The 18298-nt window shown below is 42.7% G+C and overlaps 4 protein-coding genes across 5 annotated transcripts; 1 reads left to right on the top strand and 3 right to left on the bottom strand.

Annotated features, from left to right (window-relative positions):
* Positions 1 to 1051: 1051 nt before the first annotated feature.
* BCIN_16g04370 (hypothetical protein) lies at positions 1052 to 3762 on the bottom strand. The gene is made up of 2 exons (XM_024698165.1): positions 2939 to 3762; positions 1052 to 2890 (listed from the first exon to the last, which is right to left on the bottom strand). Exons 1-2 carry the CDS (start codon positions 3650 to 3652, stop codon positions 1358 to 1360), a joined length of 2247 nt encoding a protein of 748 aa, XP_024553982.1. The 5' UTR covers positions 3653 to 3762; the 3' UTR covers positions 1052 to 1357.
* Positions 3763 to 4005: 243 nt separating this feature from the next.
* Positions 4006 to 5672, top strand: BCIN_16g04360 (hypothetical protein). Its single transcript, XM_001549138.2, has one exon. It carries the CDS (start codon positions 4147 to 4149, stop codon positions 5590 to 5592), a length of 1446 nt encoding a protein of 481 aa, XP_001549188.1. The 5' UTR covers positions 4006 to 4146; the 3' UTR covers positions 5593 to 5672.
* A 1030-nt stretch (positions 5673 to 6702) lies between these two features.
* On the bottom strand, positions 6703 to 9808 carry BCIN_16g04350 (hypothetical protein). 2 transcript variants are annotated; one of them, XM_024698163.1, is made up of 8 exons: positions 9219 to 9808; positions 8761 to 8952; positions 8662 to 8697; positions 8344 to 8611; positions 8206 to 8286; positions 7543 to 8145; positions 7281 to 7457; positions 6703 to 7168 (listed from the first exon to the last, which is right to left on the bottom strand). In XM_024698163.1, exons 1-8 carry the CDS (start codon positions 9230 to 9232, stop codon positions 6938 to 6940), a joined length of 1602 nt encoding a protein of 533 aa, XP_024553981.1. In that variant the 5' UTR covers positions 9233 to 9808; the 3' UTR covers positions 6703 to 6937. The 2 variants fall into 2 exon arrangements, with proteins under 2 accessions (XP_024553981.1, XP_024553980.1); XM_024698164.1 differs by having other exon boundaries at positions 7543 to 8286.
* Positions 9809 to 10071: 263 nt separating this feature from the next.
* Bctom40 lies at positions 10072 to 12033 on the bottom strand. The gene is made up of 3 exons (XM_001549140.2): positions 11595 to 12033; positions 10859 to 11503; positions 10072 to 10805 (listed from the first exon to the last, which is right to left on the bottom strand). The coding sequence occupies exons 1-3, from the start codon at positions 11913 to 11915 to the stop codon at positions 10701 to 10703; spliced, it is 1071 nt and encodes a 356-aa protein (XP_001549190.1). The 5' UTR covers positions 11916 to 12033; the 3' UTR covers positions 10072 to 10700.
* Positions 12034 to 18298: the final 6265 nt, after the last annotated feature.

Here is an 18298-nt window from a genome sequence, read left to right as displayed (position 1 = left end):
AGCTAAATAACTCATATTGAGGAGGTTAATTCATCACCTTTAATTTCAAATATGCATCTTTACGCGAAAGTTATCATTGTGACTGGAAAATCGATCCAGTCATTTTCAAAAATGCTTTTATAATAAGATCAATCATTTTGATTTGCATGAATATCCCTAATTTTGTGAAAATTGCGTTTATTTTGACTGGAAAGATTTGATCATCCAAATATATTCATATTGACACAAAAATCCAAACGTCCATGTCGAAGGATAAATTTTGATCAAATCATTGATCTCATTTGGAACATCCATTTCCACACAGATACATTTGTCTTGAGAGGAGGATATTCAATGCGCAAACTCGAAATCAACAGTTTAACTCATATCAAAATTTCTATATTATCAAAGCATTAGGTTCAAACAAGTATTTGAGTTCTCTAAGTGCAAGCGTATTGTTGACGGATGCAAAGGCGTCGAATATATCAACAATAATGTTATCACTTGTTGGAAACTTCAAAAAAAATTAGCTTAATTATTGTAGTTGACCCTTATCTTATAAATGGTAGATGAACAAGCTAAATCCAAAGTGGTCGAGAGAAAAGGGAATAATAGTCCAGAGTATGAAGAATTTCGGTAAATTGAATACTATTCTTATATAAAGTTGTTGGAATAGAAAAATATGTTTGTTACTAGCATACTGCTTAGTATCATATATATGATTTCCAACAAAACTGAAGGGATTTCAAAAGGCTCTCATAGATATTTTTTTAGAGGGGAAATTCTACGAACACATTGAATTTTTACTGAGGCTAATAGGCATTTTTACAAATACTTCGATTATATTATTCTGATCGGCAACGCTAGTGGAACGAGAATGTTCTCTTGCGTTTTAGCCTTGCCGGATATTCTGATATAAAACTTGATTTACACTTTTTGAAATTTGTATTCTCTCCTTCCTTGGAACAGAGAATATGGTAATTGATCAGATGTGGGGTCTAAACGGATGGTATAAAGAGGACTTCACAAGATGAACAGCATGATCGATCCGAAATCAAAAGATGGGTTAGAATGGAGTTAAAAAATACTTCAAAATTGAGGAATAAGAGAGTACTTCCGAGAAAGATGGTCCTAGTGAACATCCTAATTCTCTCATCTAAGGAAAGGAAACATAGAGTATGTCAAGAAAAAAACAGTATAGAATGAGATGAGAAAAAATAAATAGATAATTTGGTAACGCTAGGAGTTTATATGCTCGCCTCTGATAGATAAATGAAAGCCGTGCTTATTGACTGAAAAAAAAAACGCTGACTAGCTATAGTACCAGTCTATGTCTCCTTCTTGTGACTCGCCTGCTGTATTCGATGTCATAGCTCTATCATCTACCATCAAGCGATTCATATATAGAGTCTCCTGTTTCAGATTCATCTGTACTGTGTCTATCATTAGTGATCGTAGGATATGGACCGTTTTTCTCATAAAGGTCGTCGCCGTCGCTTGTATTGTAATATAATGATCTTGGGGTCTCTTCCTCGGTATTGATATGGGCTCTATTAGCCTGCTGTGGTGCAGAAAGATGTTTGCTCAAGTATTGTGCAGTCTTCTTCGCTTGTGCCCTTCTATCTCTTTTGCTGGGGTGCATTCTTCCCTCCCATTCATCCATATTGCTATCCAAAAGGGTCTCTTCTGATGGCTTAATCATATCACTATTTATGCCTTCAAACATCCTCCTTGGTCTGTTCTCCCAATATCTTTCTTTCTCAGCAACAGAAGATTTCTCATACCAAAGGTATGAAATGTCATTGTGATTGCGACCAATCCTCAAAGAAGAATCGTTCTGTTCATTCATTGCCATTGATCTCATATTGTTTTCGAAAAATTGACGATGATTCTCTGAAACCTCTTTATGCAAAAATACTTCTTTTCGAGCATGAATATCCAGCTGTTTCTTAGTCCCCCTAAGAGAGATACACAATGCTCTTTGGATTCTATTCTGACACCATTTCAACATCATAGCATCACCACGGTCTGCAGGAAATCCTATTTCTTCCTCATCAAACTTGCTCAAGTCATCGTACAGTTCTCTTTGCTTGGCTTCGTCTGTTGCCACAAGATACCTTGTCAGACATGTTGCAAGATATCCAGGCCGATATTTTTGTTCATCTTTCTGCAGGAGCGCTCTCTCTTTCAATCGTTCTTGCGGTTCCTGGGAACCAAGAATTATTTCTTCCAAGAACTTCCCTTCTAACGAATAATTGCCCAATTCCTGTGCTGTATGCAGCCCAAGTTTCAGTAAATCATCAGATTGTCTGCGTGGCTCATCTGTGACCCAACCTGGGTTCTCATTCATAAAGGGAACATAAATTGGAAGATCGCGTTGCCAAATGACAATACCAGGAAACCCCCTAAAATGGTTAATTAAGCGGGGTTCGCTCCTTTTGAGGATTCTCGACAATTTTTCCTCTGCCAAGATCCATGTCAAGTAGGACTCGGATTTAGTGTTTTCGGGATTGTTACTAGTGACAGATTTGGCGAGTTGCCGAGCATATTCTATACATTGACTTGCGTGCCTTACATATTCTTTGCGAGGGTACACGTAATTCAAGAATATTTTTAAACACATTGAGGCCAAGACATCAAGAAGAGCAATGTCTGTAAATTCGTCGCGTGATTTGGTCCATTCTGTGACAAAACTGCTGATGGAGTTCTCGGAATCAAGGTTCATCTCAAACCAACCTTGAATCGCGAACATGACATCGCTTTCCGAAATTGTGTGGAACAGATCTCGCATATCTGAGACACGATTTTGGGAAGCAAGATGCTCGTAGAGGGTCTTCCAATTGGATGGGGAAATTCTATTTGCGATATAGAATGCATCCTCTATCCGTAACCAATTGCAAAGAAGTTTTACCTTAAAGATGTTAACAGAATGTAAAAATAAGTTGTTTGGTGATTTTACCTGCATTGGATTGAGTAGAGGAAATTTTGAATTCAGCTCCTCAGCCATTTCACTCTGCAAACGATTATAGGCGCCATAATCGAAATCAGAATCCGAGGCCCGTACAAATTTCATCTTGAAAATTGCGCAGTCTATACATTGCTGGTATATTTTTTGAAAGGTTGCTCCCAATTTTGTAAGTTTTGCATAGTTGAGATCGCCTTGCATTAACAAAATATCTGCGTAGATGACGGCAATGTCCTCATGATTTTTGCATTCATCTGGACACGACTCAATATACTGCAACGCGGTCTCAAAGTTACCCAGCCTTCTCAGTCTAGTGAGATCTTCCACATGAGCTTCAATATCCTCGTCAAATTCGAAGTCCAAGTGTATCGTAACGTCTTTCGTCGAATCTTTATTCCATACTGCTTCTACGCCTTCTGTCGTAACTATCTCATTTCTTAGAGGAATTGTGAGATTTGCAGCATCTGGCCGCTCATCGACCGGTCCTTCTACTCTCTGGACATAAATCTCATTGTTTGGGGGATTTCCCATCCGGTTCCAGTCGAGTTTGATATTCTCAGGGGGGGAAAGAGGATCTATAAGAGAGTGGCGTCTAATCGATCCAGGATAAGAATTATGGCTAGAGCTTGATCTTACAGTTAGGTGACCACGGCGGCGGAGTCCGCGGTGCGGGGCACCAAACTGGTGGTGACTTTCAGGGTCAGACATTTTCTTTGACAGATCAACAGTATGTTGCTCCACGATTTACACTTTGAAGCTTGAATAAGACTTCCAAGCACGAAAGTTTGATAATTGAACATTCCATTTCTTGAATCCTCAATAAGCGCTCGAATATGCGGGCTATGCGTTGCCTGACAATTTTATGTATGCAAGAACAGGGATGATATGCACGTGTCCGACTTTGTTTGAAAGAGATATCGTGGCTCCCTAGATCAATTACCGACATAATAGTATGGAAGATAAATTTTAGGAATGATTGGATGGCGTCGACTGGAAGCAGGATTGTAAAATGGCGCAAGTCTGTAGTGTAATTTCAGAGTACAACACACAATTCATGTTGGATGCAAAGTAGCAATACGACCTTCAACGCAAGTAAGAGCCGCAATGAAAGGGTAGTGTAATAAAAGTAAGTATCTATAACTTGCTTTGTGAGAACAACTTGAATATTGGCTCTCCAAAACTCGCAATTGATTACATATACAATGACTTCACGCTCTCCCCAGAACCGACCAAGATTTGCACGAATAAATGGACGTTCGGAGGAACCAATTCATAATCCTCCTGATAATCTGAGTTTGCATAATCGAAATGTCGGAAAAGTCAAAGTCGATTGTAAATTTCAGCTCTCAAGATCGAAATGGGGTGTATTGGGAGATGCTGAGAACCCGGCTGGAATTATTTACATGAGTCTCGGTTTTCATCAAACCGGCGATTGCAGATTGTCTCATGCAACTGTCACTATTACTTTCAAGGAATACAAGGGGGGAAACAAAAACAATGAATCTTTTTCAAGTTATTTGCACATCACCGATCACTTTGGTCCAAGGGAACTGCTTGGCCAAGAGAGAAAAGTTGCCGTGAAAAAGACCCTTAATTTCACACCTAACTTCTCAGCTCTTGGTAATGGAGGCGGCGGAGTTGGTTTCGATAGTGCCAAAGAAATTGAGTACGTTAGAAGATGGAAATTCATTGGCCAACTGATACCTGCAGACCACCCGAATCAGAAGAGCCACAAGACAGGCGTATATAGAACACTGAAGTGGGATTTGACAGAGAGCGATTTTGAGATACAAGCCACGCATGGTGACATTTTTCATACTGCATTTGCATTTGAGCACACGGGCGATAAGTTCTACATGGAGGTCGAGATTGAAGGAAAGCTGAAAAGTCCTAAAGACAGGATTAGAAGACACCTAAATTTTTCCTCAAGGGCAAAAGGAAGCAAAGGACCAACATTATTGGTTGGTCCTCCTCGGAAGAGTGGCTCTAGCCCCAAGCTCGATGCGCTGGCAGATGATCTCCCCAGGGCAATGGAGATCGAAAATTTGTTGGCTGTGCCGACAGAAATGCCACATGCTATGCCCGCATTCGCTCAACGTGGTGGGATTGCGGAAAACAACCCAGTACCAAGCATGAGCGGAGCAATTTCTGGGCATATTGCAGGACCACAAGCTCACAATGGCTCCCCCACATCAATTCGAGGTATTCCAATGCCTTCCTTGGGAGATCCGACATATCCATCTATTGAGAACCTCACAAATGCTCTCTCAGTATTCGTGGATGGAAGACAGCCTACCATCCAAAGGCCTATGACGAACCCGGAAAATCCAACCCTGAATTTAGTCGAAGAAGAAGTCGAGCTAGAGAATAGGTTGAGAACAGACTCTTCTTCGGATACTGGAACGGTCAATGAGAAAGATCCGAAACGATATCATAAAACCCCGGCACGTATCGAAGAGAAGCAGATTGAAGAAGCCAAGAAGCTTCTTCAATCTCTCTCCCAATCTAAAGGTGCCGTGTTTATCATGCGGATGCTGCTTAGAGTAGTGGGGTTATTCAGCGGGGTAGCGAAACCATTAGGGAAGCCACCATCTGCTGATAATGCAAAGCAAAAGCTTAACGGCCAAGCTAATCATCATCAGCCCTAGGCTAGAAATTGGGGCTTTTCCTTTTTACTGTTATTTAGTTGAGAAGCTTTGTTTAATGGCACGAGTTCAATTTGAGACCATCAATTCTCGTCATAGCTCTTCGTGGCTCAGCGCGTTGTTCTAATCTGAAGTGCATCCGAAATTTATTCGACATCTGCAGTCGTCCGTAGTGGTCCATATCCCATTGCTACCTGTGAATTTTAATCCTGTCAAAAAGAGCAGTCGACTATCATTGATATGCTGTCATAGAAATCCCAACAGATAAACACATTGATTGTGAAATGCCAACAAATGTACTGTCAGAAGGCGTAAGATTTTTGATAAAGATGTTGCATATCCAACGATGTTCAATTCTCTAAACATGAAATATAGAAGTCGAGAAAGCACAGAGATATCACTAATACCCTTTCTCCATCCACCCTTGACTATCTTATCTGGAACCGAGTTTTGAAAATATTCAGAAGCTCAGATATTAGTAACCAATTCTTCAACATTCATCTAAACACTTGAAGTTCTTGGCGGCAAATCGTTCTCAAGCCGTTAAGGTTTGGCCTATTTACTTCTATACTCTACAAATCCTAGGCTACCAATCTTAGAATCTATACTACAGAGTCTATCTCAAAAATGTAAATTCAGTCTGCCATAATCAAAAACTGTAATCCCAGAAGATACCCTCAACACCAAAATGATACCACCGATTCTATCCCTATCATTATTATAATAGAATTCAAGCTTTAACTATACCCAGGAAGGTTACAACCTGTAATTTTCCAAATCCTTAATACGAAATACACCTTAGCAAAAGCTAGCCTCTAACTATAGATTCTAAAGCCCTAAGTTGCGCAACAGTCAGCCGCAGGGCAGATAATGGTCTTAGCGGATGACCCGCGGATAATCCACTACAATTCGCAAAACCATGACGTAGAATTTACCCTACACTCCAAGATTCCAGCTATCATAGGCTAGAAGCCATATTAGTGCATCAGAGTAAAACATAAACTTCGATTTTTAGGGCATGAGATTGATTTGCCCCTTTCCTGATTACCGAGAGTCAATGTCTCAATGGTGTCTCGAATATCTGATATAGACGTAACAACCCAGTTTGTTCGATGTGTGCATATGCTTTCAGTATTGTAACTTGACACGACAAAACGTAAGGGAAAGTCAAAAAGGAGAAAACTCGTTTTGTATCTATACTTGTATTCATTTCCGGAATTCACGTTTCTTCCCGCGTTTCTCTCGTGCCGCATCTTCATGTCATCCCATTTCGAATCATCAATTTTTCCCTTTCCAATGCCCTCCCTTTCTTCTTTCTCCCATCCTATTATGCCTCCCTATGATTCCCCTAATCCTGTGACAGAGGGTTGATTCCTTTCACCTCCCCGGAAGGTGTAGCCACCCCACTACCTCCCAAAGCTGGCGTTCCGATCCCTGAAAAGGGACTCTGAACGCCCGAGGGAGCAGTAGATGGTGGAACAGGAATTCTAATATCTTCTGGGGAGCCCGGAATGATTTCTGGTGCGAGTCCATCGATATGAATGCGTTTTGCTTCGTTTTGGTAGGAGGCGGGGATTATCTGTTCGCGAGGATTAGTATGATTTGAAAATGATGAAAATATTGTTGCGAGTAATGAGGGAAAGAGGGGGCCGGCGGCGGGGACGGAAGGGGAGAAAACACAGAATACATACCTCAATAATCTCATTTCTAGGAAACTTAAGTGTAGGAATGTTCATGGCATCACAAGCCATAAGATAACCATAGAGAACCCTCAAAACAGATTCATGAGCAATGATCAGCAGGTCATTCTGTTCTCTCTCGAGTTCAAGAATAATTGGTTCCATGCGGACTGCGAGATCATGGTATGACTGTTACCCTTGTTAGCTTCTTTGCTTATCAAGGGGTGCGGAAGTTGAATGCTCAAGTCATATGGCAAGGAGAGAAAATAAATACCTCAGCACGCGGATATCTGTGATGATAAGGATCTAACTCATGCATCTTGACCTCATCAGGATACAGTCTCTTCATCGCCTTCTCACTCAACTTCTCACAAATTCCCGGATTCAGCTGACTCATTTGACTTCTCTGTCTAACTCTAAATCCCTTTCCTTTAAGATACTCTGCGGTCTCCACTGTTCTCTTTCTAGTCGAGGACCAAACCGTCAGTGGTTTAAGAGGTGCATCAGAGCCACCTGCTGCAATAGATGCTGCTCTCTCTTCTTCACGGTGTTTGAGTAATGCATCAGACATTTTCTTAGCATATTCTCGACCTTCATCAGAGAGTGATGCATCGGCTTTGTAGGAATCATCCAGACTAGATGTGCCTGCACGAGCAAAAAATGTTTGACGAGATTTGATATGGAGATTCATGAGGTAGAAGACAATCCGATGAGAAAGATAGCCAAAACTGACATTATTATAATCAATACGCTCGCCAGCGTTGATCATCTTGACATAGTTAAGGTCAGGTTCAGTCATAGTCTCGAAGTGAGGGATCTTCATATCAATCCTCTTGAGATAAAGTTTGGCAGCATCCTCAGGATCCATGCCAACAAACTGCGATTGTGGTATCTTAGCATCATCCTGGTACTTCCAACACTCTGAAGGGAGGTTTACATCTGGAGATGAGATTTTAACACTTCGAGCATTCTCCTGAAGTATTTTTTCATCTGTGACGTATGATTCAAGGAACAACGTCTGAAATGAGAATTAGCCACTGTACTGTGGGGATGAAATTGTTGTTGTGCGCCATACCTGAACATCGTGCTTAGCAAACTCTTTTGCAAGAGATCTGCGACCACCAGAAAGTGGGTTGACAGCATCATAGATAGCAACTTGACCATTTTCATGATTGAGCCAGGCATAAATGTCTTCACGACACTTCTTGAGAATCTTTTGTCTAAGCATAACTGAAGCAGCAGATGCATTGATAAAGAAATAGTCATCAGGAACATCCTGACCTGGACCCATCGTAGCACGACGATAATCTCCCAGATGGAAGATTCTTGTCTTAACACCTAACCTAGAAATAGTTAGCAGAGAAGAGATGTTCAGCATTAGATAAAAACGTACCATTGTAGATAACGCGAAAGAGAGACAGAGATATGTCTGTGCAAAAGTAATCAATCAGTGAAACTGCGTCTAAAACCTCTTTCTGGAGAAATGACTCACGTTTTTCCACGCGCAGGAAGACCAACTAGAACGATGGCGATTCTTCCGGAATGAAAAAGTCTACCCGACTCGGTTGAATACAATTGAGCCGGAGCCATAGTGGCCTTCTCATCTGGCAAATCATGAACTCCATCGATGAAAGTTGAAGATCTTCGACGAAAACGAGGAGAATTGGCAGCAATTTCCGCAGTTCTAAGCTCATGGTCAGTTTCAGTAAATGGCGTATCGGCGAGTTCTAGTCTCGCCATGATAGCGATAATAGAGCGTCTTGGAGAAAATATTCATGGCTGTGATTGAAAAGAGGAAGCCATTGTAGCTTCCAATTGCTGTCGAAGGAAAGTCCAGAATTGAAAGAGTGAAGAAGGAAAGAGAGAATGGTGCACCAAAATCACCTCAAGGCTACTTGGATCTTAAACGAGGGGGTAAAAGCGAAAAGCCAAAAAACCATAAACACTCACAATAAAGTATCCATCTTTCTAGAATTTCCAACAAGGCAGTTTTCGGGAAAGCAATTTTGCAACCTGAATCTGTTATGATTGGCCTTGATCCAAAGACCTCGAATACTCCCAAATTTCACAGATGTAGTGAATGCGCTGTAGCCTCACAACAACTCGTGATCCTTGCTTCCTTTGCTTGTAGCCACTCTTCTCTTTCTTTTGGTGATCCCGTGACTTCAAGATCAAATCCCGTGTGTTGTGTGATGTCGAGATTGCCTTCCCTTGTACGCAGCACCTTTAAATACTCGTGTTCTCGGGAGAATAGAGACGAACAAGTGCAATGAACCGTACACGCGTTAGTGGATTCGCTCTGGTTAAAGTATTGAGGCAAAGTTTTGTTCAATGTCTGTCTCACGCAGCCTCTAGTTACTCCACCAGTTGCACTCGTGGATATACCCGGACTTCCTTTCAAAACTTCTCGGCGCTTGGTAGTTTCAGATATCGATCGGTAATCTTGTGCAATGGACTCTTCTCAACTGCCGCCGTATATTCTGGTAGGGAGCACGAAACCTAGCAATACCAAATGTTTGTAGTTGTATAAGTTATAAGTCGGTTGGAGGACGAAAATGCGGTTCGTGATTGTCCTTGATTTATAGCTTCAGCTAAGATTATCAAGATAAGTGTTAGATCAAGGATTAGTCAATCAATGCATTTCATTTGACCAATCATAAAGAAAGGTTTTCGAGAAAATTCACTTCGGGTGCACGGGTCGAAGCGGGCTGAATTTATTCATGCCTGGATTTGGAATTGATGCCTCATCAACTACAACCTCTTCAAATTTCCGGACAATTCACTTCAATTATATTCATTATATTGTAAGAACGTCGTTTCCATGGATATTCAATCATATCCTGTCTTTTATACACAGCTAGATATCTACAGTGACAAATACTATCATGCCTCCCTCCCATCGTCGTCGCTGCAAAATCGAATCACTATAATACAGAAGTACTCATCCTCATATAACACCTCCCTCATGATATCTCATGCATCATCCATGCCCAGTTTCGCATCAGCCTATCCGCTATCTTAAACAAAAGCACTCGCAATGCTTTCCATTCCGAACCAAATTCCAGATATGCTGCTCCAACAACGCAGGTCCCTGAGAGCATGAGGTATAAAGAAAGTCTATGATATGATAGAAGAAAAGGAAAAGGGTGGATCATCTTTTGTTTCGGGTATGCATGCAGAAAATGTACCTCTTCTTCCAGCGGTAGAACGAAACGAGGTTTGTGGTTGTGATAAAACATCTCGGAATAAAATGAAGAAGCTTTTCATATAGGTCTGGCATAGCAAAAATGAGTCCGTTAGGTAGATAAGGTAGGTGGCGAGTCGGTGTACATGATCTTGTTCGTAAAGGTTTTTATGTTATGGCATTAAAATTCGATTAATTTTGGGAGTGGAGGATGTGCTTTGGGAAGCATTGTATCGAACCCCATATGTTTAAAATGGGATTTGAGGTGGGGCACCTCCGACTGCCATTGCTTGTTCTTCGACAGCTTCGTCACCAGATTCGATGGAAACTGCTACTCCAATCTTTGCTGCTTGCTATAAAAGTTATTAGTACACGTATAATAGGGCTTGGACGAGGGATAAAGTACCTTGAAATGATCCATCTCAGCTGCAAAAGTAAGTTGCACAGGTGGCGCAACTCTTTTCTCTAATAAGCAGCTCAACTTTCCGGTTGAATCAACTTGGGCTCTGAAAGTAGACATTCTGAAGTCATACTTGGCACCAACAGTTGTGACACCCTCCTTTCTAATTGGGCCTCCCATCATTCCAGCTCCAGACAGCCCTGCGAATTGCAAGTTAAGATCCACACCAGCTTCGACCTTATCTGTCAATCTTCTCCAGAACGATGTGTTGACAGCTCCTTGCGCTTGTAATTGAGCACTAGCAATCCAATCACTACCCTTGTATTTGGCACAATATGATACCGCAGTTTCGGGTCCTTGGTTCATTGCTGCCCGTTGCCAGACAGCCTCCAATCCCAAAGCAAGGTTTGGAGTCACAGCTTGTAAATATTGACCAATGAAAATACCGGTAAATCCTCCGTCAAGTATCGAAGGGTTGAGAGATTTGATTGAAGCTGTGAAATCTTGTCCGGTATACTCGTTGTCTAATTGCATCATAGCTTGACCGGGGGCGACTTGAAGTTGTGTCTTGGTAACGAAAGCTGAGGTCCATCTGTAATTGAATCTAGTGGTAAGTTGCCCTTCATTGTCCATGTTTCCTTGCATAAAGATCTGTCAATCGCACAGTCAGCTTCTTTCCCAAATTTCATAGTGGGAGCCTCGTATAGATTGACGAGAACATCTCCATCAAATTGTTACTGACCTTGCTTGTGCCAAACAACGCTCCAAATGTGTATGGGGGTAAGCCTTGAGATCCCATAGAGAATGCGTGGGAGACTTGGAATAAAGGTGCCATGCTGAAAGGCTTGGTGAGATCCGCTCTCAGACCAGAGAATGTGTAGTTGTTGAGAAATACATCGCGTTGAACTTCTCTAGCAATGTTCTCAACTGTTCCAGGGTTTGAGAGACCCAGCGCTTCCCTCTTCTCTTGGAAAGTATTGTATGCATTTGACAAGGCCCCGGCGGCAGCATTATCGAAGAGGAAGCCCAAAGGCGATTCCTTCTCCAGCGCAAAAGACGACATTTTTTTCTATAATATGATAGCACTGAGAAGATGGAGTAGTATCAGTATACGCGAATGAAAGAATGTCGGATCAGAGGAATTGGTGGTGGGTGATTGCGAGCCTTCAAAACTGATGGTCAAAAATACTTTCGAGGTTGATGCGACTGAACTTTTTCTTGAAAGAGCTCTAATGATTACGAGGCAGAAATTCAGGCATTAACAATGACGAGTGTGCGAGAGCTTACATAATTATCATGTGGTACCCCTCCATCATCTCGGATCACGTTCTAGCATTTTATTGAAGAAGTCAATTCTGTTTCTCTTGTTTTATTTGTGGAGGAAAGCATCAAATTCACAAAGTAGACTTCCCTCTCCATAATTGAACATACGCATACACTTGGAGTGAGGGAGAATACATGTATACCATGAATTGGACAATCACATTCGTCAATCGTTTAAACGAGGGGTGATGAATCCTAGGCCTATCCAATCGAACAGAGACCTCCCTGTACCCTTACTTCACAATCAAGAAATATAAATGACAATTAGATGATTGAGGGTCGATTCTAGATTTTTTGTCAGTTCTAATATCAACTTTCCGAATATTTGTTCCTACAATCCTACAATCCAAACGCGACTTCTTCGCTTACTTCTTAAATCGATCTCTCAAGCCCCTTGTCAGGCTCAATTCAGGTCAGTATAAACTCCACCACATCTTCATTATACTCTATAGCTCTTCTATGGGCCAGACTCTTTCCACAGCTCACTATTCGCTGTCTGAAATACAATGTATAAACTACCACATCCATTTGAAAGGCAGTCAGCGTCCCTTCCCACATCCACTTTCATACGCACACCAGTGGATGTATATATGAACAAATGGGACACTTCTCAACTTTCGAAATTTTGAACATGCATTCGTCAGTTATTTAGTATCAGAATCTATATTTTCGTATTGCAATCTCTAATAAATCATTACAACAATTTTCAAAACACACAACTCAATATATCAAAACATATTCCTCAGTCCATTTTTGCAGTATCTCATCACTTCATACACTCACTGCTAACCCATCGTCGAATATCCCAGACTCACAAGCCATTTCCTATGCACTGCACCAAGCTACCTATACGTCTCACTCTCGAAATCATCCCAAGACAATAGATTCCACTCTCGCAACAAATCCAAAACAGCATCTCAAGAATCAAGATTTCATCTCCCCACGCACCACCATTCCCCCTAAACAGAATCTGCATTCCAAATTCTCAAAGACTTCCATATTCTCACCAGCCACAGAAATACAAGCAACGTATCAGATTGAATCCGAGACAATACTTCATCATCGCCATCCTAATTATCAAACACTCAGATTCTCCAACATATCACCCCCTTTGAAGCTTCAAACTAAACACAAGATAGAGTCCAATCCCCCAGAAGAAAGGGAAATTGTTCATGCCCTTCACTAATTTGAGCGGATTTTTATGACCTTGGTTCCTGTGTTCATACACAAACTGTATTTTCAATCTTCAATCTTCATTCCCCAACTACTCCATAACCACACCTGCATATATACCATAGCCTCACACCGAACAACAAACTCATACCCTCACTCAAATTCGCACTAAACACAGCCCCAAAAAAGCCTCCCCCCCCCCCCCCCCCCCCCGCCCTCTCATACCCTAAGCTCTACAATACAATCCCACTCCCTGACTCCCTGAGTAAATTCCACCCCCAAAGCCAACCCCAACCCCAACCCCAGACCACCTTCTCCCTCCCTCCCTCTCTCTCTCCCTCCCTCCCTCTCTCTCTCCCTCCCTCCCTCTCTCTCTCCCTCCCTCCCTCTCTCTCTCCCTCTCTCTCTCTCTCTCTCTCAAAAGCAAATCCAAACACACAATCTCGAACACCACCAATATATATCCATTCCAATTTCCATCGATACATCGATACGCATGCAGTCTTCAAAGCAAGTGAGCAAGCAATCCCACATCCACACCCACACCCACCTTCACCTTCCCATTCCCACCCCGACTTCCGCTCAATATCCCATTATATCATATCACTCCTCCCATCTCCCATTTCCCATCTCCCAAAAACAATAATCAGCAATCTCACAATCTATAATATAACATTCTCATCCCAGTCCCAAGCCCAAGCCCAATCCCAAGTCCAAACACAACTCAACAAACCACAACGAAACGAAACGAAACGAATCTCAACGAAAGGAACAGCTGTTGAAAATCCGATACTGTTCTATATATCCTATGACGGAATGACAGGATGACGGGATGGGAGAGAAGAGAAGAGAAGAGAAGAGAGGATATAGAAAAGAGGACATGAAAAGTAAGAACGAAGTATATGAGTAAAAAGGGATGATATTATTATTACTATTGCTATCTTATTTCAATATATTAAATTATGCAATAATCCAGCATACTCTATTTCCCGTTTCACTATTAACTCCTCGAAAGATCTAGTCCTAGTCCTAGTCCTAGACTCAGACTCAAACTTAGACTAAAGCCCAGAAAAAGAATCAAAATTCCTATTCCAAATATACCAGGCAACCATCAAATCTACAGCCAGCTAATTCCTTACCCAAAGTGAAAAGGTTCCCACAAGTCGTTGATTCCCATGGAATGGATCATCTAGCGATTTTCCCTCTGTATACATTAGTAGTATGAATCTAGTTCATCTGCGTCTCCAACTTCATCAGGCATTCTCAAAACTCTTTGATGGAACGTCTGTTTCCTCCTAGGTGCATCAAAACGGAAACTGAGAGTAATAGTAGCCATCGAACTCCCGGCCAACTTTCCGACTCGGGACGTAAGATTCTTCCTCTACTCTGTCCACCTACCGATCACAAAACCATCATACCGGATTTCCGCTCATGAACAGCTCAATGCTCTCCCGCAATCCTCATTCTCTCCCCAATTCCCTTCCGATCCAACCCTACCACCATAATCCTCCCTCCTATCTCCAACCCACCATCTCCCCCCCCCAAAAGCCGTGTAACACGACATATCCCATTCCCCATTCCCAGCACGATACCACCAAGATGTAGTCCCATCTAGTCTCATCTACATACATAATATCCATCCGTGCATCCCTACCCATCGCTCACATGCCAGATACGATACCGATCGAGTGTCCACGACCGCACCGCAGCGCACCGAGTACCTGAATCCTAGTTCTAGTATTCGAATGCGTCGCACGAGACATCGGGAATGACACCCGAAGCCAAGATCTTCGACCGATCGAAAATTCGCAACACAGCACTCTCTGTATATGAATATAAATAGAGCCAAGAAATAGCAGCGAACACAACACACCGCAGCGACTTCATTTCCCGAATTGAGTACCACGATGAAAACCCGATCCCAGATGAAGCAAGCAAGTAAGCAAGCGAGATGAAGCAAGAGAGAATAGCAGAATGGTTACGCAAAGAAAGGTAAGAGATGCCGAAGACGCATGGCTGTCTCATCATGTGATGAGATATAATATATGGCATGCTGTCAACGGCTTTTTATGTACGAGTCCTTGTCATTGCACGGGATGCCGGGGGAACGGAGTATTAAGTCGAGGAGCTGAGTCCTTGCCGAATCGACCCTGTCCAAAATCCAGACATTCCAGACACGAGGAAGAGCGTAGCACGATAACGATAAGCGTGCGAGCAAACGGTGGAGTATTACCTATGGATGTATAGTGGAGCACTCCCTTGCTCCCGCAAGCCCGCCAGACAAGCGCATGAAAGCCAGAAAGCCAGAAAGCAAGCCCTCCCTGATAAGCTCGCGACCAGGGTTTCCACACAGCGCAGATGCATCTACTTTCCCACCTCTCCAATAGCCAGCGAGACCCAGCCCAGTCACAAAACCTCAACGAAAAATCTTTGGGAACCGAGATTCATTACAGAAAAGGCACCAGGTACAAGTGCATGGAGCGGATACCAAGACACGAACTCGAGCGAAGAAAAGAAAACCGCAATAACATAATCCTCCGTAGTGACCTCTTAGCCAACGTGGCTCACCGGATGCGAATATGCCGGCATGAAAAGACGGATTTGGCTTCTCCTAAGAACCATACGCATATAGATCAGAAGCTCCTCTGCAATTGGCACACTCATCACCCCTGCCTGCACACTCTGCAGAAAACATATGTATGAAGGACAAGCAACGCAATCGATACTTCGATGCATTGAAATCGCGCGCCCAAAGTCTTGGAAGAGCGCCATGCACGTGACGAACGTCTGCGTTGTTCTTGCACATGTTTTCCTTCCGGGCATTCCCAACGCCAGAAATTTGCGCATTAAGCGATGAGAAAAAATGGCAGAAAACGAGGCATTCATAAGAGGCTGCAGTAAGACCAATCCTGGTATCTTCTTGCAGATTCGTGCGACTTGGACGGAACGCTGCCCGGTGATGTAAAATCTTCTCGGAAAGGTATAAGGGATATGCGGGAGGGATGAGCCCGATGGTTTTGGTGGGTGGGAGGAGGCGGGAGAGGTATCTTGGAGTACTCGTTCGACATTCTTCCTCTCTTGTGTTCTTCGAACCAATCATCGAAATGAGGAATTCCACCCACCCTTTCACCTAATCCATGATTCCCCTTTTATCCCCACCCGCCTACGCAAAGCGATGCTTGCGCGATTGCTCGCTCGCTCGCTCGCTCGCCCAAAGCTTCAAACGAATGCTCGGCTGTACGGGATCTCAGGATGGCTGGCTACCCACCCACCTACCCACCTACCTATTTGTAACAGAGAAAGCAGACGGAAATTAATCATTAGCGAAACCCTTCGATACTCCAATTATTCCATTTTGCTTCCGAGAATGCAGAGGTTTAGAGCGTGATATAACGGAAGACGATGCAAGGATGTGATTAATGTTATCCACTCTCACAATTTTACTTGTGGTCGATTTACTATTCAATTTATCGAGATGAGCAATTTTGGAGTTTGGCCTCTTTTTTCTCCTACGTATCACCTGAGATAGCCTACCACGCTACCTACCTACATACCTACTCCGTACATACACTCGAGATACACAGCCATTACAAACGTACGCACGCACGGCCATTCCCTGATTCTACGAATAGATCATCTAGTGGCCTATGCAAGCACTCTCGATATTTGATGATGCTCTAATATAGATGCATACATCCATACAGGCGACCTCGGATACAATAAATGAATCTCCAGACCATGAACCTCCGTTTCAGAAATCTCAAAATCTCAAAATCTCATTGAAATAGAAGACACATGTGTGTGGCAATGTCGACAACACAAAGCAGAGTAGACAGCTCCTATCCCATCATAAACGTGGTGGCGATATCAACGACGATATCAAAGCATGATCCAATAAACTAAGCCCCTCACCTGTCCTCTCCTCTCCTCCCCCTTCCCCCAAAATAGATTAAAAGAAATTTAACTTCATCAAATGTTGATCTTGATCTATTGGTACCTGAAATGCATGAATAGATGAATGAATGAATGAATGAATACATTGCACCTAACGTCTCTCATCCAGATTTCCAGATTCCCAACCAATCGGAGATAAGAATGGATGATATATTATACATATATATTAATATCATTCCGTATCCCAATCTGAGATATGATAGACAGTTTCTCCATGGTACATCGTACACAGCCGATGAAGCATCGATGAGTAAGTAAAGCAAGATCATTACCGTCATGACTTTTTTGGGAAGGGGAGGGGGGAGGGGGATATCAAAACCTCAAAGCCACAGATAGACAGACAGATGCAGATGAGATGACGAGGGGGGGATTTCACAACCCATCATCTCCTCACACTTACATTTTGATACTAGCTGATCAGCAGAGGATTAATAAACTCTCTACGTAGATACCTCACAAACATTGGTAGCAGTCATAGTAAAAGGAACCATCCTCCATCTTCCAAATTACCCCGCTTCCACCACCACCACCACCACCACCAAGGGGCAAAACAAATAAATCAAGAACTATCAATAGCAATAGGTAGGAAATGCACACACACACACCACACACACACCACCCAGCTCGAAACCCGACCATTTCCCAAACAAGAGAAGATGATAATCCATCCACACACCCATTTCCGCTTCTCCTACAGATAGCTCTCCCTAATCCATACATACCCTACCTACCTAGTCCATCCATCCATCCACCCACCCATCCACCCATCCATCCATCCATTCCCAATCCTCCACATCCCGCCTTCAAGAAAACGTGAAAAGTGGATGTGTGCTGCACCGCCGTTGAAACTCAAATCGAAAAACGTCTCATGTCGTCACTGTACGTACCGAGGTGAGGCGTGAGGTGTTTGAGTTAGGGACCTACTTACCGTCGACGTATGTACATAGGTATTTACGGACTTGAATGCAGATCGATATCGATATCGATATCGAGATC

Source organism: Botrytis cinerea, chromosome 16 (assembly GCF_000143535.2).
Source record: "Botrytis cinerea B05.10 chromosome 16, complete sequence".
Lineage (NCBI taxonomy): Eukaryota > Fungi > Ascomycota > Leotiomycetes > Helotiales > Sclerotiniaceae > Botrytis > Botrytis cinerea.
Note: the sequence above shows the minus strand (reverse complement) of the source record. Positions and strands in the feature narration are given on the sequence as shown.